Here is a 23,620-nt window from a genome sequence, read left to right on the forward strand (position 1 = left end):
CCCAGCTTTCTTGGGCCCCTCTTCCCTCCAGGGCTTTGTCCCATGGCAGTCTACCAAGCAGATCCCTGAAGAGGCCAAAGTCTGCTCTCCTGAAGTCCGGGGTAGTGAGCTTGCTGTGCGCCCTCACATATATATATATATTCCATACCATGTGACGTCATGCTCAGTACATACACTGGGGGAAAGCTGGCCGGGGCGGCCGCTGCTCAGGGACTGGCTGGGCATCGGTTGGGTGGGGGGGAGCAATTGCATTGTGCATCACTTGCTTTGTATATTCTTATTATTACTATTATTATTATGATGATGATTTTATTTGATTTCAATTATTAAACTGTTTTTATCTCAACCCACGAGTTTTTCTCACTTCTACCCAGGGTGGGGGGGAGTGAGTTAGCGGCTGTGTGGTGCTCAGTTGCTGACTGAGGTTAAACCACAACATTGTGTTGCAGGCTGAACTCGGTGCCCCCCTAGAATCTTTTATTCCTATTGACACTAACAGGCCATAATCCAGTTGCAGTCACTGATGGCCTTCATCCCGAGTGCTAAGGGTACGGGGTGACAAAAAACAAGCAACTTCTTAGTGCAGTGACCTTGCAAACTGCCAACTCAGTAAAGACCTTCTAGAGAACAATTTTATGTTCTATCCCGAAAGGTTGTGACTATTCGGTGGTTTGCACAGAAAGGTGTGCTTTCTGCTTGACAGAAGAAGCAGAAACTGGTTGCTAAGTATACAACACATTTACATTTCAGGGTTGTTGTGCACATAAAATAATTGTTAGCCATTTTTTAATGGTTTTGCAGCTTCACACCTCCAGTTTCTCTGACTCCAGAGCACCATGCAATTTTTAGAAAGAGACTGAGAGGAAAAGTACCAGTGAGTATTTGACTTTTTGTTTAAGGGCAAGCACTTGGGTCTCATCAGACACCCAGTCTGGCCCAGCTCCATGAGCTCCACCGAGCCCAAGGAGTGAAGTGTCCCAGGAGGGCAGTGTGCTTGGTTGGATTCCTGCATCTGCCTGGACCTTAGAGACTGCGACTTCAGAGACTGTCCCCTTGTTTAGAGATGACCTTGTTGAGGCCACATGCAGCTTGTCCCCGCTCAACTGTTTAGCCCTACAGACATATTTGAAGGGCTGCATCCCCTCTCTCACCGTCACTCCAGCTGCCAGCCTCAGAACAGGGCAGTGACCGAGAAGGCAAGGAGCCCTAAGCCACTCTGCTGTCAGCAAGGACACATCGACGGTCCTTGGGTTGTAGGGGTAGCTGTGGTCCCAGCCATAACACCTCACCAGCTCTGTACGAGTTAGTAAAGCTCCAGACTGGTAATAATCTATATACTGGCTATTGGGAATAGAAAAGCAGCGGCTGCAAAGGAGTTATTAACAGAAGAGAGGGATGTAAGCATCTTGCTGGCTCTTTGTCCTGAGTCTATGTCATCTATGCACAGACTTTCCTTCACATCCACTTTCACACTTGGACAAATGGCCTTAGCTGGAGCCAGACCACCCTCATTTTCACGAGGAGCCTGGCTTTAGGGTCGTTAGACACATTATTCTGAATTCTTTCTGCAAGGAGGAATGCTTCACAAAATTATTTTGCTTGTGATCTATTCTGCAGTATAAGCACTAAAAATACTCTAAAAGGACTATGATTTGAAAACATTTTTATTTTTCTAGGTTATACTGCAGCATTGGTCATACACAAGAACAGGGAAATATAAGGCTCTGTAGCAGTTTTTAAAGCATTTGGTTCAAAAGAAAATCCACAAAATATTATCTAAACAGGTGTCACAGAGGAGAATATCCATCTCTGTCTTGCAAGAAAAATCCTTATTTAACAAACATATAATCATGGTTCTCAGCTTTGATCGGGAGTTATACTTTATCTCTTTCCCAGTAATGTTCCTCAGGGCATATTAATCACTTGAAGCCCTGAACACCAGCTTGTATGTACATGACACATTCAAAACTGCAGCCAAAAGCATGACTAATAGTTGCATCATTTTCTTCAGTTGTACCTCAAAATCTATAGAAGCAAGGTGTAACTGTGGCACATCTGAACCCTACCTTCACAGAAAGAAGTCTGGTCAGGTAGATTTCTGTAATAGCTTTGGTCCTCTCTTTTTCTTTCACACTGCCCCGCTTCGATTTACCTTCATCTATTTCATCTACTGGCCGGACTAGATGCCAGACCTTATTTTCATCTTCCAGGAGTGCATGCCCTAGAAACAGTAATTGCAGTAATTACATAAAACGCCCCACACCCAAAACAGCATCACGAAAATAATTGTATACATAAGTACATATAAGATCTTTGTTTGCTATCCTTAACATACCTGTCCTCTTGCTAAGAGGATCTAGATTACTCTGTTCCGGTCCAACGTATACAAGTGTATATAGACATATACTCAAGTACTAAATGTTCAATAATACATAAGCTGGAAAAGCTTGCTTTTGTCAAGAGCAAAGGGAGAGGAAGGAATCACACAATAAGGAAACTCCTGTTCTGTCACATAAGCCCAGTATGTGTATTTTTTGAGGTCCACACAGTGAAGTACTCTACCTCTTTGTGAATTCTCGGAGACATGATCAAGTTACAGAAACTCAGCTAGGTCTGACCCAACAGCCACCACAGAAAGAGCAATCGTAGCCTACTCCAGGTACAAGGCAAGATATTGTAGCAGCTCTGGTGAATTTGGCAGTGGCAATTTAAGAATTTATGATCTCAACCTTTTTTCTAGGCATCACCATTACAATTTACATTTTTACCCTAACTACTGAGTTCAAAGTATGGTACCTCAGTTCAAACCTGCCTTTATCAGCATTTGACCAGCACCACTTGACTTTGTAGCTGAAAGGAGGAAAAATGCAACCCTTTGCTGAGAGGATGTGAACTCCAGCAGACAGAGGTAATGACTGCAGCAAATTCATAATCCGTTATAATAAGATTTTTTAATTTGTCAGTATTCATAGCTTAAACCAGAGAAAGAGACTCACATCAAGTCTGTTACCATATACCAGAAACAGGAGTAAGCACCTGGATGCTAATGACAGCTCATCTGATTACGGTGCCTCGCTATGCTATCCGTGGCTTGGTCATGCATCTGGTCCCTGAGCTTAGTTCAATGATCATGTACTGGAATAAAGGGAGTCTTGCATTTCAGCATCAACATGAACGTTCAGACAAACTCTATGCTTGAGAATCTTTTGTTACAAACAGTTCTAAAAGAGATGATACAATTGTTTTAACTTGCAATTAATATCCCTTGAAAAAAGATTCTGTGTCACAAACTTGGTTTCAAATCTCCTGGTTTTGCTTGCTCTCCCTTTAATTTCTGAATTTTTATATCTACTTGGCATAGTCCCTAAAATCAATGGCGCTTTTCCAGTGGAAGTTACTGAATCAGTGCATTTAAAATCATTGACATCTTAAAAATGTGAAAGTTATTTTTCCCATAAAAATTGTGATTCAGCCCTATTGCACAAATTATTTTGCATTACTGCTAAGTTTTATGCTTTAATACATGTATCTAACATAACTGAATCCCAGTTACAGCAGAAAATGCAATTCTAATTGCATTAATTTTGTCCTTTTAAATTTTTGGCCATAGTAGTTTATTAACTAAGTTCCTCAACAGCTACATTAAATTTACCAGCTTGCATGTATGTTCAGTATTTTACATCACAGGGGAAAATAACATTTATGTGTAATCTGGCCAAGCCAGCGCTTCTGCTTGAATCTACTTTATATATCCTCATGAAAAGCATTAGCTATGCAGTCTTCTGGAGCCTCTACTTCTTTTTAACCAAGTAGGGGAAAAAAATAAATCCCATACTAAATCACGTTGTCCTTTGAGAGTCCTTAATTTGACGTGGAAGTTCACGTGAATGAAGCAAGAAAGAAATAAAAGCTATCACTTTATTTTGAAGCAGCTGCGATTTCACAATCGATACCATTCATAGCAATCATCCGTCAGTACAGTAAGAACCGCTGCTGGGCCTGAAGTCTGGAATTTCTTTTGCAATGCCTGTTATTTACTTTTGTAAATTAATAGATCAAATCACGCAGTTAGAGCAGAAACTATTTTCCAGCCTTATGTCAGTTGCTTGGTACACTTCTGCTTCCTCCTTTGATTCAAAGGAATTTATCCTCTCTTTGCCCTCCTGATGGTATAGGGCCCAATTTAACTTTGAAGAGAAGAGAAACAACCAAAGGCGTTTCCACTGAGATTACTGGCCCTTATGTGCAGCTTAATTTGCCCCGTGTTTGTTTAGCAACAACAAAATTGGCTACTAGTGAAATAGTAGTTATTTCATAGGACAGTAGGGATTAAAAGACTACAGCTCAACCAGATGAACTTCTGCAACACAAAGATCCCACTTCATTGCTAAAAATAGCAGGAAGAAAGAAGAAGAGAAATTCAGAACGTGGGGCAACAAAATATGTCAGCAGTGTGGTTGCTAAGAGAAAATAACATTTCTATGAGATAATATTTTCCCCAATGGAAAAGTAGGAGGTGAAGAAAATAAAAGATAGGGGAAAACACCTCCTTTTTTATTGCGGTAGCCACATTATGCATCAAGCCGTAAGCGGGGAGAAGACTGCGCCCACTGGGTCAAATGCTTCCCCCCGAACTCTTTGTCTTGGCCCTTGGGCATTCTTTGGCCAATATAAAATAACGCTGGGGGGGTTAATGCCAAATATTAACTGCGCTGACTGATTATAGTGGTATGAACCATGATGTAAACAGGATGGAGGCAGATGAGATGGTGACAGGCAACACAGCCCCTTTCCCCTTGCGTGGCCTGCAGCAAATTAGCTTCCTTCCAGTCTCCTCCCCCCCATGTGAATACACCACTCCATGGAGGTGAAGGAAGGGCTGCCCTACATGGATCTGCTAATCAGTATTTCTGATCTGCAACCCTCTGTCTATTTTTATTCAGAATTAAAAAAGGAAAAAAAACCCCCACAAACCCAGACAAAAACCCCAGAATAACAGAGCGTGTTGTTTTGGCTCATAGTTCAGTACAGAAATACTAGCATGAAATCATTGAAACCATTCTCCGTCTTGATACAAATTGCATTTATTATCTCCAGAAGCAAAAGATGCTGCATTTAATTTGTCACAACCTCCAGCTTCTAGTGTCTTCCTGTTAGAAGCTGTGAATCAAAAGCAGCATGGAAGCAATGCCAGGTTTTAGAGCAACATCTCTGAACATGGTTTTACATTTTTGTTCTGTGCAAAGCCTAGTGCTTTGGCAGAGAGTCAATGGCTTCAGCTGACACTTCTCAATGCAAAAGGTGCAAGTTAATGAGAGACTCTGAATAAAAGGAAAACCACTTTGTCACAAGCCTCATTCATAAAGCCAGGATAGGATTTCTATTTATTCCAACCCTGTAAATCCCCGTGTCATATAAATGTGTATGTGTGGGAGGGGAAGCCTCTGATCCTCTCCTCTCCCTTTTATACACACAGCGTCTCACAAATCACTGTCACTGCAGGCTCTCGCTTTGCACTAGCTTCGTAACATTCTATAGCTTTCCGAAAGAACAAGTTGGCCCCAGGTAGCTCTGAGGACCCTCTGGCACTAAAGAAAATGGGCTAGCCTGGCACGAAATGCTGTCTTCTGGAATTTGTACACTACCATGGTGCAAGACAGGGTGTGGAGAAGAAACATGGTGGAAGTTGTCTTTACTCCATACTTTGGGATCTGAATTCTCTCTGCAGATTTTTCTCTCGTGTACGAGAGTCCTCATGTGACAGCACTGTCCCCAGAAGTCTGCTTTTCCTTTACAATTTAATATGCCACACGTATAACTAAGGAGTTCATCTTGGAGTACAGATCATGCATGTTCATAGAGCTTCATCATACTGAATCATAGCTAAAAATATAATAGTAGAGAAGGAGGAAAGAAAAAAAAAACCAACAAAAAAGAAAACCACATGGTGTGGTCCTCTACTGCCTGCCACAAGGGTAGCGAGGTGGGGAGGATGAAGACCGGGAGCCCAGAACGGGAGACTGAACACTGCTCTGTGTTAAGAAAGCAAAGCAAGCTAAGGACACCACCAGGCTCCATTCATGGTCCACTCCACTTCTTCAGAGTGGAGGAGACTACCGCCTCAGCAGTTATATCAGCAATCAGTGCAATCAAACTGAACAGGGACTAGGAATCAGCTCCTCGCCTGGCTGTACTTCACTGCCTTCTATATTAAACTGGATGGCTTTTTAAGTTAACCTGCTGTGACAGAGTAGTCACCACTTGGCTAGCTATGGCAGGCACTTGCAGTAAAGGGGCGACAGGATAGCAGCAGAGGTGTAGCCACAACCATTAGAAGACCCTTCAAGGATGCTGGAGAAAGTCTCAACGGAAAGCATCCAAGAGGACAGAGTAAAAAGTAAAAGGCAAGTAATTCTGCTCGTCCTAGTTTCCTGGCCAACACTCAACAGAAATGAAATGGAAGTCTGCACATTTTTGTTAAATAGCGATATATGTCAGAGCTATCAGCTGAGACCCATCTTTTTGAAAAATGTACATTTCTGGCATATTAATTCCAATCTGTTTGACTGCCCAGCCCTTAAGACCTATTAAATCTAAGATCAGTAAATCTGTTTAAAGGAATGAAACTGTTAGGTGAAGCAATGGCTTTTGCAATCAGTGCTAGACAGAAAAGCATATCAAATGAATTCATAGAAGGAAGAATGATCTCAACAATTATCGTTCCATAAATCTACCTTCTACCTCGTGTAAAATAACTGAATATAAGGACAAAAAAAAAGAGAAACTGAACATCTGAAATGTAAAGGAAACACGTGTGACAAAGAACATAAATTTACAAGCAAATATTTCCATAAAAATCTGAGTGCATTTTAGGCTGTGTAATGGATATTGTGTCTCAAGAGGTTTTGAGATAGAGGAAATTGGTCTAGACAGAATACTAACATGTAGAAGTAAAAGCTTTAAAAGACGGGTTGCAAGCTAACAGGTTGTCTTTCGTGTTGAGAAGTCCAGCATACTGTAGCAGACAGCAATGTAAGAATTATGCAACAGCTGCTTTAGTGATGTGAAAGAGAGGAAACATTATAAGGAAATTCCTGACACTAACTTACAGTGGATTGCAAACCTCAAAAAGAACAAAGGAATTGTGGAAAACGCTGCATCTAAAGAGATAACATGTATGGAATGAACAAAGCCAATCAACAAACCCTGGAAAAACCAAGCTAGCATAGCTGGTGAAACATCACTCAAAGCAAGGGAGACACAAAATATGAATGTACAGAGATGAGTTTGCAAGGCAACATAGTTGTAAGAAATGCAATAAAAAAAATTACATCAGATCCGTTATGTCACAGAGAGGGGAGCTGGTCTCTACTGTGGTTCATCTAGAACACTGCATTCAATTCTCAGTCTAATAAGAAGTGGAAGAAATCTGGAGAGGAAAGTAAGAAAAGGAAGAAGGAAGGAAGAAAAGAGATAAAGCTTTGGAAAGATGAAACATACGGTTTGACTATAGATGTAGTGGGATTAAGAAACAAAATATGCAAGGAAATGTTTGCTAAGAGTGGCTTCTATTAAGCTGGGGTATGGGCTCACAGCAATTATGGTTAAAGCCCCATTGTTTAAGGCTTTTATAATGAGGACAAAGAAAACCATTGCAAGTGTGCAGTGGGTAACACACAACAAATAAGCCCTATATAGTCTGGTGGGGAATGTCTAGCTCCACAGACATGCTCGATAAACAAGATCAAGACAGCAGTGTCACTCCCTCTGTGTGGGTTTTGACTTCTAGACAATATTGGGAGGTAGTGAAGCCACAAGATACTTACTTTCCCCTGGGACATCTTGCTGATTATCCTCTGGCTGCTGGGAAATTCCCATTTTTGATAAGATGAGCGTGGCACCATCTCGGACCTTTGGAAATACAAACGCAGGGATGTTACTGGAAAGAAGTATGCACTACTGAACCTCTTTCTTAACACCTAAACTGTGGTTTCTGTAATCTGAAGAATTGGACCTGTCTGTTTTCTGAGGGAAAACTAACTAACTTCTATCTTTCCTAATCAGGATATCTGTTGTTAGAAAGCAATAAATAGCATACAAAGGGAAGGTAAGTGGATTGCAAGTGCTTGGTAGAGTGCACAGTATGAAACCTAAAACAGACAGTACAAAAACGTCAACATCTGCTCTCCTGACTGGGCTGTTGAACTAACCAGACCAACCCAAAATCCATTTAGCAGCAGAGCAAGGGCAAAGATAATTCTCAGGGGTAGGAAGTGGTAGAGAAAAGAAGAGATGAATACGAGACTTAGCAAAAGGAGCTTTTGAATGTTCAAAGGGGAATTTGGATTTGGACAATGCAATGATGAGGAAACCAAAGTGCTGGCATTTAGGTGACGTGTTTTTGGTAAGATGTTTAGGCAATATGTCCAGACCTAGCCTTTCATGCTCCCGACCTTTTACTGCCTAGACCCAGAGCTAGGGTTTTTTTTTGATTCTTTATGTAGCACAGAAATTTCTCTAAAAACAAATAAAGATTTTATTTATTACTAGAGAACAGTTAACAGATGTGAACAACTGCTCTGAAACACCTCCTTACATTATAATGCATTAGTGTGTTGATACGTTTCCATCTGCCATCTCTTTGGGATGTTAAATCCAAGTCTGAGAGGATCTGTGCAGTAGAACCTGGACGCCACTCTAAGGAGTAATTAAAATGAGAAAAAACAGTTTTTAACCACGTGCAAAAGTAACTACTCCAAGAATGTTTCAGTTTAGAGACCTACTGACGTATTGTGGAACATTAAAAGAAGTAATTTGGCACATGCCATGATGTGTGGTTTTTATTGCTTAATAGTTTGGCCTTTATTACAGAAGTTTGCATGACATATTCCTAACCATGCACATGACTTCTGATTATTTTCCACAGAAAGTTAAATTCCTTTGCATAGAATACTACAAATATATATAATAAGAACTGCTATCAGTCCAAAAGAGAGGAGTAGGACTTTGTATGGAACTGAAAAGGCAATTTTAGGTAATTTACTAGGATTTTCTGAAGAGCAAGAATTGCATCTTCTACTTTCAGATTAAGGCAGTAATGAAGATATTGCAAAACTATTAATTGGAGCCTTTATGATGAGATTATTAGGCCTTTTAAGTTACGTCTTTTTTTTTTTTTCCCCTCAAGAAGAGAACAGCAATTTTGAAAGCCTTCAAGGAGGATGATTTTCAGAGGCTGGGTGGCTCATCATCTCCTAAAAGTGCAACTCCTATAAATTATAATTCTTTTGAATAACCATCATAAAGGCAAGTCAAAATCAGTACCAGTTTCTGAAATTGCATCATTACTTCTCCATCAGTTAATTGTCCATGCTGTCACTATCACATTAATTAGTACCTGAGATACTGACGCTGTCAGACGTGAATACATTTGTGCTAACAGTCATTAACAGGCTCTTTGCACACTAATGACAGTACACCAAAACTTTAAGAGTCAGGAAAAAGAACTCTGTACGAAAGCATTAATTTTTAATGCATATTAAGATTGCTGCAAAATGCTGTAATTTTGCATCCAGCTGAACATTAATTCAACTTTTTTTTTTTTTTAACAACAAATTGCTTTTATAGACATTTTTTGGGAAAATACAAAATCACACAACATGTTTCACCTGCTCAATATAGTACCACAAGTAGCTACGTACCAAGAACTACACTCTCAGCTTTTGGCCACTGAGAACATGGCAGATTTCGATAGACTTGGTCTATTATCTTTTCCTTTACTTGTGATATAGTATCACAGTTCAGCACTTTCACAGGTATGGAATCGGTTCCTCCATCTTGTACATATACATTTACTGTCTGTAAAAAAAAGAATGTACACAGTTATTAAGACAAATCAGTGCTGAATTACCTCTGAATCTGTTTTTCTGGGTGATTTAAATCCAAACAATATCTAAAATTCACTGTGCAATGATTATTGCACAGCAGCATATATTTGCAATGGGAATATGGATTATTTGAGGGATCCTTCGCTGTTATGCAGCCAACCAGCTATCGTCAATTCCAGCTAATTCCTCCCACTATGACAAAACAGAAAAGATGCAGAATAGATTTACTCTTGACTAATATGCTACTCTTACTGAGTCTTGGGAATTTATTAAAGGGGGACGCACAAGAACAAAGCAGCTGGACCACTGACTAGTTACATGCTTCTCATATAGCACGATAACCTGGCACATAGAAAAGCACAAGTAATGCAGTGCCCAAGCTTAACGAGTTCCCAATAGTCATTTGAGCTGCACTTTGCTGAACTCGTAGAATATTGTGTGCTTTTGGCTTCCTTTATGCTGTCTTCATGGTTGTAGTTTTACTTCTCAAGTCAAGCTGCCTAGGTCTGTACACATGGTGATTTAACACGGCTCAACTGATGAACAGTGACTTGTTCACTCCTGTAACTTTACCTCCTGTGACCAGCTGTTCATTAGATATGCACACACACACATACATATATGTGTATATATAAAAGCCATTTATATAATCTTTGGTGTTCAAAGACTTCATTTACTGCTTACTGTTGTCACAATAACTCTAATAGCTCCAGGAAATACACCTAAGTAGTTTATGCTAGTTCTAAAATATTACTGTTTTCTGATAGTATTGACGTGTTTTTTTTTAATGTTAAAGAGCACTTCTTGAAAGCCTGTAATTTACTAAATCTAGAGTGATTTTTTTAAAAGTAGCTTCACTATATGTGTCAGTTTCAATACAGACAAAAGCAAATGAGAAAACGATGGCCAGGAAACCTCCCCAGAAGGAAAAAAACCCACTAAAACCAAATAGGTGCTGTGAAAAGCCTCTTTCTTTCACTAGCTGAATCAGTACAACAGCTCAGAGCCCTCGCGGATCTTTTGCCAGTCAGGTAGCTTTGGAGGCCAGGCACATCCAAAGCATTGCAGCTCTCAGATACATATGGTCCTGCCAACGGTAATGCCTGAATTTATCATCTCAAACCTCAGAAATAAACTTGCATGGCTGGTATTTTTAAACAGTGAAGAAAAGCTACACCATACGGCAGTCAAATTAAACATGATTGCACTGTCCCTTGACAGAACTCTCAAACTAATCACGAGATTTCACCTTCCTTTTCCTATTAGCTTTATGGTAATTAGACATGATTTTGCTGCTGGTTCAGTATGCAGCATGTCAGTGTAACCAGTGATGCAAAACAGATTCATCTTTTAAATAAGAACAATTAGAGAGCAGACAACTGCTCTATACCATACTTTCCCACCGTGTCTCACTTTGAGGCAGAAGTGAACTAATGAACTCCTGCTTTAACCTACCTTGGTGCATAAATGTTCCTTAACTGTTCACAGTTACCACAACAATGTCATCATCATGCCAAAGATCCCAATAATTTATAGCAATAGCAACCCCCTTCATAATCTTTCATCATACATATATACACACATATATCCCATCATCTTCCATGCACGCACACAAATAAAATCTTTGTTTGATGGGAAATCTGTAAATCTGGACCAAATACTGCTACTGTACAATGTTATAATATATAATATCTAGCTAGTACGCTTGTTGTGCCCACATCTGACCGCATACACAAATTTTCTGCTTTCACACTGCATTCATATAGCTTAATTGCAGGCATTGGCTTTTTTGTGAAAAGAAACAGACTGAATGAAGAATTATTGCCATTAAGTCTTACATGACGTAGAGTCCAAGTTAATTTTGTTCTCCATACGCAAGAGAAAATATAACCAGCATTGCCTGTCAGTGTGGTTTCTATGGGTGGCACTTTCAGCTCAGATATGAAGATGACAACTCAACTAATCCCCAAAGTATCAACTGAACTTAAAATATTTCTTCTTGCCCAGCACACCCTTTTCCTCCATGCAGTCTAGGTCACAGTCTAGTGATTCTGTGAGTGAAAGTCCTACAGCAATCTCCTCACATCAGCCCTCCCATCAGCATCCCTTGAGAATACACAAAATGGTGTTTTTTTTTACCAGGACTTAATAAAGCTTTCTATTAAGATTCTCTTTCAACACCGCAGATATGTCACTGCATCTTTCTCAGTTGGAGACAACCACAAATGGCTCCTAACATGTCAATAAAAGAGAAATCAGAGAGGGGAAAAAAAAATCCTGTGTTGGTCTTTGAAGGACAGTCTATGCATCTTTGATATTCATTACACTGTATCCTGAAAAAAAACAGCAAGACTGTCAGAAAGAGTAAAATTAGAATTTACGCTCTCTAAACAGCTAAAGAGTGGGCTGCTTCAGTTTTTTAAAAAGACAGTGAATCCGTGTGCTGGATTCTGGTTGAAAAAGTGGTGGAAATTTGTGACAGTGAACAGAATTAAGTCAAAGCAGAATTCATAATAGAAGATAACTGGACCATGGCACCGGTGATCAGATTCAGGGGGTGGTGGAGCTCAGATGGGGAATTCCTGGGGCAGGAATGTCCACTTCATCCCACTTGAAGCATCTAACTCAGGTCTCCAGAACTGCCTGTAGAGGCAGCTTCCCCTCATCACTGTAGGGAATTATTTCCTTAGGTGGAAATAAGCCCCTTTCAGTGCCAGTTGGGCTGCCCATGTTCAGGAGAGTTTGACTCACACAGGGACATACTGCAGAAATAGGTTCATAAGGTGTTTTGTAGATTGCAGAGCCATCTCACAGGCCTGTAGAGGAGCTCATCCTGGTATACTAACAAAATAATCTCTAAAATGACGTTTGATGTGCTGACAAGCAGCAATCACAAGGGAGAAAGACAACCCGAAGTTCAAGCATAATGTTAGCGCAAGAATTCTGCAAAAATCAATTGCCAGTTAATTTAGATGGGAGAAGGGAAGAAGCCAAACACCCCGACCACTGTTCAGACAGACTTTGAAAATTATCAAAGGGATTTACTGAAATGGATTCCACAGTGGTAGGACTTGGATTTAATGCTTAGAAGATACTTTATAATTCTATTTTCCTGCTTGGAGACTTGCTTTTGTCAAACTATCAACAGTCTTGCCCATGACCAGAATTTCTATGCAGATCACAGTAGTCCAGAAAAGTATGTACAGACTTAACACTACAGGACTTAATTTTAAAAGAAAAAATGATTTTGTAATATATTAATCATGCTCTGCTTACCAACTGCGTATACTCTACATCATCTCCCAGTAAGCCCGTGTCATTCAATGTATATTTGGCTTTCTTTAGTACAGCATCCACTGGGCCTTTTTCTACCTGGTGTTTGATAGCCTTGAACAATTTATAAAGAGGCTCCCCTGCATTGTCCTGTTTAAAGGAAAGGAAATGAAATAAAGCAAAACCAAAAGATATACTCAATGCTGCATGTTCAAGTATTATTGATAAAAAAACCCCGCAGGCAACAGACTTCAACTCTTACCTTGAGGTACTGATATAAACAAATAGACATCCAGTTAGACAACATTCTCTCAACAACCGTTTCAGATCTGAAAAAAAACAACCCCGAGTATGGTAAGGGTACTTAATGACAAAGCTTTAAAGAAAAACATTGCTTGCTTGAAATATAGTATTTTTACATGCCTAACTGCATGCACTCTCCTAATGCAATGATTTCCCTATAGAGTCTTTATCCTTGCTTTAGGATAAGTGCTTTGTATCGCTTATCATTCTTGGGTACCTTCTGCTCATTACTGAAAAGCACACATCCTTTATGCAAAATCTTAAACTGGGTCTATGCTGTAAGAGCTAAAAAATTAACCCAGTTGTGCAGCTACTGGGAAATAACCTACAGATTAGCTACAACATGCACAGAGCAAAGTATTTTGTAACTTACTTGGGATAACAACAGGGTTAAAAACACTAGAGCAAGCCCTCACTGAGCACAATGTGTGCTCATTATGGAGATGATGTGTGATATAAATGCTAGATCATTTGGAATAAAATTAGATTAAAAAGTAAATGAAATGTTTGGTATTGTATTTTGAAGTAAGGTAGATGTTTCAGTAATCTCGATGCAGATCCTACACTACAGTATTTGAATAAGGAAATCTGTTGCCAGCAGTCCTGCCTGTGCCTTCCACGGCTATTCCTGGTGAGCTTGTCTTCCTAATATGCTTGGGCCAGGCTATTTCTGACTTTCACAGATAGTTGGCATTTTAATACGGTCACATTGCAAAAGAAATACATTTACAGAAAACCAGAGAACTACAGAAAATATGACCATCATTCAAACCTTCTTAGCATCAGCTTTGGGTTTTTGGCCACAACATACTGCTCCATCAGTTCCAAGAACAGCGTCCTCATGATGTCAGTATAGTATTCTAATTTTCCATGTAAAGCAACTGTCAGTAAAGATGCAAAGTACACTTTAGCTCGAGCAGAGAACTCCCTTTGGTTTTCCAGTGTGTGAATAAACTGAAACAGAAAAAAAAAAGTAAAATCAAGTCAGATGACAGGTTTCTGAAGAACCTCAACACTTGTCTGCACTACGAAGACAAGCAATATTATTTTAATATTAATCTAAGCACAGAATGGAAAAGTTTTCAAGTTTGAAAAAACTGCTTATAAGAAAACGTTGCCTATAATTCGTTTTGAGATATACACACAGTGTACTGGACTAACCCAAGGAATGCTTATATACTTTAACTGAAGCCTTATCTAAAAAGCATGCTTTAATCAAATGAAAAAAGGTGTTCTGTGTAAATTTTTTAAAAGAGAAAATCAACTCCCCTTTCCCCCAAATTCCCAGTCCTTTCACATCAAATTACAAAGACACTAATCTAAGTAAACCTGGGAATGCACTCTCACCTGCCATAAACTGTAATGCTACCATTAACTAGCTCAGCACTGGAGCCTCATTTAAAAAAGGAGAAAAAGTTAGAAGCCTAAATCTATACTAAATCTATATTTAGGTATCTGACAATCAGCCTCCGTTTTTGAGAGTGAGCAATTAGAAGAAGTCTCTTCAGAGCTGCTGTGAGCACTCATCAATCTCGATGAATAGGTCACTTGAGAAGCCTCTGCCTCTCTGGGACAGAGATCCAGCAGATGGCTGCCTGCAGGTGACTCCTGTGATGAACCAGGATGGAATCAGCATTCTCCGATCACGTTTCTTAAAAGGCTAAAACAAACTTGTAACAGCACTTTTCATGCCAGATTGGGTAATATCTGTTTTCCTACAGCCACTGCAGTGTTGACTAACTCCACACTACGTGACCTGGCACAGAAATATGATCTTGCCTCTCCACCCCACCAGGAAGCTTTGGCTGTGATGCCACATATCTGCACAGTTACTGTGGAACTAGAACTGTATGAAAATCACTTATTTTTAATAATTTTGGTTCAGTTGTGCTTGAAAACCTACTGTCTTGCACACACAGGTATGCCTAGCTGAGAGACAAGACGAACCTACTTCAGTACTCACATTAATGAGAAATGATTTGCTATTTAGGAGGTTGGAGAACTGGTTCAAAGCCTGCTCCACAGTCTGCCTCCTGGCCTCAGGAATATCCAGCTTCCCCGTAATCATCACGTCTTTCTCTCCGTCTTTGGAGGGCAAGAAGAAGACTCTGTCCGTGTAGGTTTTGTAGTCCAGTACTGGAATTCCAGCTTCATTGATGTCATTTGTCTGATCTTCCATCTCTATCATTAGATCTGGAATATGCAATACAGTTTAAAGGTTCATTTAAAAAAAGCCTGCAGCTTTTTTAGGCAACACGATCTCTTTGGGTGCCTTGTAATGGAGAAAAAGCAACTCAACACCAAAAACTCTATTTCATCTCACATTTTCTCTTGCTATTTTTACCAATTATCCTGTTAACAACGACCACAGCTAATCCTATGGTGACATGAGGATAACTGCCTTTAGCACAGACGGTTTCCTTGTTGCTGCCTATCCGAAAAAGGGCCTCAATGGACATCTGGGTGAGTTCAAATATACAAATGTAGGATTGTAGCACAGAGCCAACAAAAGACACCGCAGTATTGTTTTCTTGTTTTTTTCTTCAATGCATATTCTATTCCCTCTGAGTCTAGGTAGTAGTAAAAGTTCTTTTAAAAAACACATAGCAATCAAGGAAAGAAAGGTTTAAACTGTAAAGCACGGTAATTTAATTGGCAGGAAGGGGATGGCAGGAAGGAATAAGGTTAAATGGTTCATTGAAATTGATGGAAACATTTCTGTGGGACTCAAAAGCTCTGAAGTTCTTAAAAGGGACAACAATTAGGGAATCATCCTTTGGAGCAGCTATTCTACCTGAAGGCTTTCCAATTACCTAATATTGCTGATTGACTAGAACACCATGTTAATTAATATAGTGACCTATTGTCTCAGCAATTTTATTGCTCTTATTCATTCATTTACCTCTTTGTTTTATAACATTCAGCAAAGCTGAGGGAGAAAGCATCTTGTAGTTTCCAGCTTTGCGGTATTTGTACTTCCTCCCTGATGTCCCTTTCCTTGGCTATCTTTGGTCCCATGTATTTTAGACTGTCTGCACTTTGTGCTGTTGACATTACAGATCCAGAACGTGTTTTGACTTCAGTGTTTCATTTTACTATCAGCCAAGGTGGATGGAGTTTAGCAACTGGATTACTTCTTGGATGTGCATTCTACTTCCCCAGTGTTTGTGCTTTGAGGAGCAGGGAGGAAACCTTCAACCCAACACGCAGCAGGAGTCTGTAGCCCCCTACTAGGGCATCAGCAAGAGAAAGGCACCTTCTCCGTTCAGAAACGGGTATGAAGTTCCATGGGAGAGGTGGCCAGAGGGATGGCTGTTAACCTTGATCGGTCCTCTCACAGTGCATAATGCAGTTTGAAATGAAGCTCATTTTGGGAATAGTTCTTGATAGAAACATTTGCTTCTGGTTTGTGTCTAGAACCTGGAAGGAGTCGGTTTTCCAGAGAAAGCAAGCTGGTACAAGAAAAGAACATCCTGTCCCAGAAATGCCAGAAAAACAATACTGGAAGAGGCTTCCAGCATGGCTGAAATCTTTTGAGATACCCTGAGCTTCTTAAATTAATTTCAAACTCTAACCTGAAATTGCTGTTTAATTCAATCCTGCTTTTTAGCCACTGTCAATATGAAATAATCTAGTACTCTTTAGAAATAAAACATGTTGGTATTTTTTTAGTAAAGATTATTTCAACATGACCCAACAGCAAGTATAATTCAGATAATGAGGTGACATTTCATGGTAAGCATTTAGGCCAATATTTGCAATGTTTGCACTCAGATGCCTAATTTAAGTGTTGCAATGAGTAGTTCAACATGTAGAAATGCTGAGCCTTCACACCTCCTGCTGCCTTCCCTGGGATGATGCCTCTACACTTACACAGAACAATTAGCTAGCTCCTCAAATCAAGCTTAAGGTTTTCCCATGGTAAACAGGGCAAAATGCTATTTCTTTCCTGTGAGCTTGCCAAATTATCCCTTTGTATGCTGATTGCTGCAAATAAATTTTGCAGCTCTGAAAACAGTTTTTAATGTGCATACTGGGCACGTACAGCCATTGTGCTAAATACTAAGTGCACGGTTAGTCACTATAAAACATTCTTTCCTCCGTATCAATGGCCACTCACATTAATGGCTATAAGTAACCCCAATCTCAACTAGTTTCTATTTCCCAGGTGCTAACTCTGTGCTTCCTTTAGAGTAACACTATCCATTTCCTTTAATAACCTCAGCTCCCTATTTTATTTTATTTACAGCTTTCATATATAATAACAAAATATCTGTCAACGTCAGTAATCAAGACTACTAAGACCTACCAATTATTTGTTCCCAGAAGACAGTTTTAGCAAGCTAGCACCATTGCTCAGCCCATCTTCTGATTGCTCAAGACAACCCACAGGAGTGCAAATATCTGTCATACCTGTGAATTCCTTCTTGCACCGGTCTCTGACACTCTCCTCCAGGCCTTCAAGTTGTGATTTAATTTTTTCATACTCTCGTTCTGCTTGTTGGCTCTTGCGTCTTTATGGAATAGAGGTAAGATTTAAAAAAAGTTACAAACTGCAAAAGTAAATAATTTGCAACAGCTCTGAGTGGGAAGCCAAAGGACTGGAGGACATTTTCCTGGTTTCAATTTCTTTTTAAACACAGAAAGAGAATGGAGGAGGAGAACAGCAACAGTGGACCAAGTCTTCATTCTGTGTAAATCAACATGGCACCACCACGGGCCTGCTGCTTCAAAGCACACTTGGACCAGCGATTTAAAATCCAATAAGCAGTAGCTACAAATGCTTTCAATCGCATATTAAGTACAGAAACTCAATTTGTATGTACTGAAAAAAGATTGCTTGCAACATGTCCTGCACCGGCTCTCAGTCACCCAGGAATGTGTCTGGGACTGAACTGAGAAGGTTGCAGGAGGTCCGCGAGAACATCAGTGCTGTACAGGACATTCTTCAGCATTTCTTCAGCTATACTGGTATGCACCATAAGAGTGAAATCCATCCCCTCCTGAGGAACAGTATGAGGCCCTCATCACTAACCTTAACATTGGGCTAAGTAGGTCTTAAGTGAAATACAGACATTTTTCTGGCCCTTTGTGAAGCATGATTTTCACCATTAATCGTGAAATTTGTGTGTGGGTAACACTTATCCGGAAAGGCCAAAATGACCCCTTAGCCAAATCCATCCAGCTCAGACCTACAGTGCTGACTGAGGCAGCATAAACAGTGATGGATATGTATACAGAATAAGTTATCTCCTTCACAAGAGGTGCTTTAGCTGCCATTTCAAGAATGTATGTGTGCAACTCAGTCTGCAGTTGTGTGCTTGGCAAGCCTGGGACCAATTGTTGTGCTTATGTACACAGGATGGACTGGAATTTGGTGTGCGTGAGAGGAATAAATTGGTGCTCACACATATTTCCAGCTGTAACTGCCTTTCTTAACTCTGCAGCTCATAAAAAAGACAAAGATAATTTCTGTAGACTGAGCTGAAATCAGGTAGTACCTTGAAAGCTTTAGGACAGTAAAAACACCTAATTAAAGGAACTTACCTGTAACAGATGATAGAAATTACGATGATTGCTATCATAGGAATAAGTACCAGTGGCAAAATAAGATTCAGTGGGATGTCACTCACACGTGTATCATATTCCACCCTTCCGAGGATCCATTCCCGGAGTCCAAATTTCACCTAATTAGATAAGCACAGACATTTGTCTCAAAAAGTGCAAATAGACAGTGGTTCACTTCTCAGTTGTGCTCTAAATTCTTAGTAATTCTCACTAAGTGAATTTCTAGCTCAACCTGACAAAGGAAACATTTCTGAATATTTTGAACTGAATTTAGGTCACTAGCACTTTATTCCATGAAGTAATTTTATTGTGCTTAGCAGAGGAAGAAAAATCCCCAGCCTGTATAGCTACAATTTTACATTCCTATGTAATGAAGGTAGAAAGCATTTGGCAGCTTGGGACCACTCTTTACGTGTGACGTCTTCTAGACAGCAGGCAGAAGCCGGAGGATGGAAGAACTGCAAGGAGTTTCTTCATAGTACTACAACTTTGGAGAAGAAATTACTTCAATTAAGCAGCACTGTATCAGTGTCACTTACACATGTTATTAAATTCTATTGAAAGGGTAACCTACAATGAATTCAGGAAGGTTATTGATGGTATCTCTCTTCTGCCGTTTCTTTGGTTGAGGCTGTACTTCCGGTGGCTCACAATATAAGTCTGTTTCAGTTAGTGTTTTTATGTTGCAAGGCTCGTCACCCACAAAAGCCTGGGCCTCGTCTATCGTCATGGCTTTGTTCAGGTTACTGCCCTAGACAGAAAATACAAGGCTAAGTCATCATCGCAAAGTCTTGGGAAACAAGAAGTCCTGAGTTGCAACTTTCCATTTGGATCATTTTTAGCAGCAGATGGGATTTGCACTGCAGCGTACAGAAGAGGAGAGTGGTTGGGAATTATGCAATTCCTTTCCTTTCCTTCCTGGTGCAAGAAGAGATGTCCCCTCCAGTCCTTGGGAGCTCTATGGCAGAGGGCATTTCCAAATGCCAGGCTCTGCAGGAGGGGGCATCCCTGGGAAACCCAAAGTATGGCTAAAAAGACAGCAACTATCTCTGAGAGGGGCAGGGGGGAGGAAAGGGGAGTTGACAATGTTCATCATCTAGCAGAGGTAAGGGACTCTACCAAGCATTTTGTATATGGTACCAAACAGCTGTTAAGGGTTTGAGAAAGGAAGGAAAAATTCCATACACGCGTCAAGGACAAAATGAGCAACCACCATCTCTTGACAAGTTTACCTTTGCATTAATAAGTTTGTTGACTTGTTTTTTGATGCCATCTGTGAAGTTTTCAAATGTTGGGTCTGCAACATAGGCAAAGGAGTGGCTCTCATTTTTTACAACCAAATGATAATGATCCATTAGAATAATAGTAGTAATGTTATAGTTTTCTGGGTCCTCCAGTATTGGTGGGGAAGAAAAAATCACCGTGGTTTCATTGAGTCTTGTAACAAGCTTTCCATCAAACTGTAAGAAACAAGACAAGAAGAACATGCACATTTTACAGTTTGACTCGTTCCTGAACATAACTGTTGATAATTTTAGACTGTAGAAATCAAACCACTGGATTTATATCCTCTCCATACAGCAGAAATAACATAGTATGAGGTATTTTGCGAAAAGAAAATGAAAAAAATTTGTTGATGGGAATAAATTGTTGATTCATTATGTTCTAGCAGCTGCCTGCAGAAAAACCTTAGACTACAGATCAGCTTCCATTGCCTCCAAATTCTGTGGCTCTGGACCACACTGGGCTGGTATCATTAAATTGCTCTAAGATATAAGAAGTTAACATGGGAGCTTTAATCCAGATCATCTTCTGTACCATTAGTATCTCAGGTAGATTCTTTTCTACTGACATTGTAAAATATCTCGCTGAAATTCAATACAATTACTAAGTGAAATTTCAGAAAAAAACTTACCAATTGTCAATCAGCTACTCAAGGTAACAACTCAGCCTGTCCTCCATCCCCAATTACACAAATGTTTTTATCCTAGAAACTCCTTCAGTCATTCAGTAACATCAACCACAGCCAACAACATTAATAAGAACCCTCAACATTTCTTCTATCACCACCTGAGTTTCTCACTTTGAAAAATGCCATTTGATAGCTTCTCCCCCACATTTCTGATATTGTCATATAACTGGAAGCAAACCAAAAGATTAGAAAAGTTTCTAGTCTTAACCAAGAATGGGGGCTGCACATAATGCTGACTTAAGCTAAAGTGCTGAGAAGGTGCTGAGGTGGGGGGTAAGAAATGTTAATAAACACTATGCTAAATAGACTTTAATATTGTCCTGGGAGTTACGGTTATCAAGATAATTACATCTTGCAGTTTATGGCCTAAGAAATGTAGGCGGTTTTCCTCTTAAAATTCTTTAAGGATAGGGTTCTGATGGACCCAAATCCAGCTGGCTTTGGCATACTCTAAAAGTTGAATCATGCATATAATACAAAACATGCGCATTACCAACTCTATATGGATCACAAGAAAGTTTTAAATTGAAGAGCCAGCCTTAGAAAAAGTCTTATAATGTTCTTACTGGAAGATCACTTTTACGTCCTCAATATTGCATTAAATTGTGATCTTCATTAGAAGAATGGGAAATTGAGACTATTGGTAATGTCAGTTCTTCTTAACATGAGATGCAAGAAGGGTTGGTTTGGGGTTTTTTTAACATTATTTTTCACAACTTTTTGTGAATGTGCTATAGATGGAATATGCATGAAGCAAGAAAGAAAAGAAGACTCGATTCATTGAGGTCTGAGAAAATAAAAGGCACTGACTATGCAAAGCTGAGTACTCAGCATTGTCTGGATTTGGGTCCTGTTTCAGGCAAATCTCTAAAGGTTGCAGGGGGAGAAGAAGGAGAAAGATAAAGAAAAAAATAAACACTTTCAAATTCTGAAATACATCCACTTTACCACTCGAAGCTTAATTCTTCTATCCTTATTCATACTGAATGAAAATAATTTTAAAGCAGAAGACTGCAAGGTACAAGTGAATGTAAGTCAAGATGGTAGAAGTAGGCGTTTCTTCCACGGAAACCCTGAACAGACCCAGAAATCTGTTCAAACCTTATTCCACTCCAAGCCCAGTGAAGTCCAGTGGGCGAACTTAAATGCATTTTTTGAACAGATTATATATTATGCATCCAGTGTGATGCCTTTGCGGGGAAAGAAAGAAAATTACCCTTTTGAGATTCAGTTTCCCTGCTTCTGGACGTTCTGCATATACAGCCAACGAGAAACTCTGGATCAGCTCAAACCCGGTTCCAGTTACTGTAATATTTCTCCCTCCACTGAAAGGCAGAATTAAAAAAGAAGTCAAGTCATTGGCAAACTACCACAGCTATGGACTGCTTTATCCTGCGCTGCTGCTGCTTCCACTGAAAACAGCTACCTAATGCCCATATGACAATTAGATATCCTACATAAAGGACTTCTGTTAAAGCTATCGATGACCACAGCATTTAAAAGCAGCAATGTCAACTTCAAACTCATTGAAGAATAAAAAAGTACAAATCACTTTGTCAGTATTTGTGGCTGTTCATTGATGCCTATCTTTGTGTGCTTTACTTCTCCAGTGTTTTTGTTAAAATCACTCCACCTACCACACACGCAGAGACAAAGGTAAGAGTGTATTTTCCACAGGTCTGTAGGGACCTGGCTTTTTATTCCCTTTCATTTGTAACACATTGTTTAAAAAATAATGCATTCACATAAGAAGAATGCATGCAAGTTGCCAGTGGGAATTAAAGTCATCGAAGTAACATGGATTTAGAGGGATAGCAATCCTCAAAGTAATCCATTAAAGTAAGCTTTGGTTTATACAGAGGAAAAAAAGAAGTCTTTTAAATTCCCTGGGGTGAATCACTATTGATCTACCAAAAAAACCCTTCAGGCCCCAAAACCACCCAAACCAAAGACAAAAGCAAATATGAAAAACAAATCCTATTTTATGTAAGTGATTACTCAATATTCAAGGAGGCAGGTACCCATTTCTCCACGAGAAGTCACAGCCAATTTTATTTTTAATGTCCTATTTGTAAGGTCATGATCTTACACTTCTTTTTATTGAAAGAAAGTGGAAACATCATGATCTCTCTCTGCCAACTGTACCCCACTAGGCAGAAAGACCAGAATATTAGGGAACAGCAGAGACCAACATGAGTCAAGGTCACAAGTTTGTCCCTGTGTTGGTCACAGAATGACTCTCAAAACCAGAGGTATGCTACAAGGACATTTATACTGACGATCTTCCATTTTGCTACAAATATAAGAGTGGCATACGTTTCTTTGGTTTCACAATTAATACTACATGAGCTTTTTTCCAGAAGGAGCAGCTACCAGATGGGGTGTTGATGAGTACCACCACAGGAGAGAGCATATGTTTTAAAAGCCTTATTGAACCCTGATCTAGATTTCCTAAAGAGACACTTTTTTTCCTCATGGGATAATGATGAGATGACAAGCTATACCTTTCCTCTCTTTCCAGCTTACTTATTAAAAGCTGAACAGAAAAACTGTTAGAAACCTTTTATATCACTTTCAGATGATGATCTCTCCTTTAGACAGGACAAGGATTTGTGAG

At 39.7% G+C, this 23,620-nt stretch overlaps 1 protein-coding gene across 1 annotated transcript in view; it reads right to left on the bottom strand.

The window, feature by feature from the left end:
- The window catches only part of PLXNB2 (plexin B2), a 129,070-nt gene that overhangs the window by 10,371 nt on the left and 95,079 nt on the right, over window positions 1-23,620 (bottom strand). The window contains exons 18-30 of the mRNA XM_009332019.1: window positions 22,220-22,328; window positions 20,264-20,491; window positions 19,606-19,782; window positions 19,011-19,150; window positions 17,877-17,977; window positions 15,427-15,656; window positions 14,236-14,417; window positions 13,423-13,489; window positions 13,164-13,310; window positions 9,702-9,858; window positions 8,597-8,697; window positions 7,827-7,911; window positions 2,067-2,221 (exon numbers count right to left, since the gene is read on the bottom strand). Coding sequence (XP_009330294.1) covers window positions 2,067-2,221; window positions 7,827-7,911; window positions 8,597-8,697; window positions 9,702-9,858; window positions 13,164-13,310; window positions 13,423-13,489; window positions 14,236-14,417; window positions 15,427-15,656; window positions 17,877-17,977; window positions 19,011-19,150; window positions 19,606-19,782; window positions 20,264-20,491; window positions 22,220-22,328 — 1,879 coding nt within the window. The remainder of the gene's footprint in view (window positions 1-2,066; window positions 2,222-7,826; window positions 7,912-8,596; window positions 8,698-9,701; window positions 9,859-13,163; window positions 13,311-13,422; window positions 13,490-14,235; window positions 14,418-15,426; window positions 15,657-17,876; window positions 17,978-19,010; window positions 19,151-19,605; window positions 19,783-20,263; window positions 20,492-22,219; window positions 22,329-23,620) is intronic.

This window comes from Pygoscelis adeliae, unplaced genomic scaffold, assembly GCF_000699105.1.
Source record: "Pygoscelis adeliae isolate BGI_AS28 unplaced genomic scaffold, ASM69910v1 Scaffold49, whole genome shotgun sequence".
Classification (NCBI taxonomy): Eukaryota; Metazoa; Chordata; class Aves; order Sphenisciformes; family Spheniscidae; genus Pygoscelis; species Pygoscelis adeliae.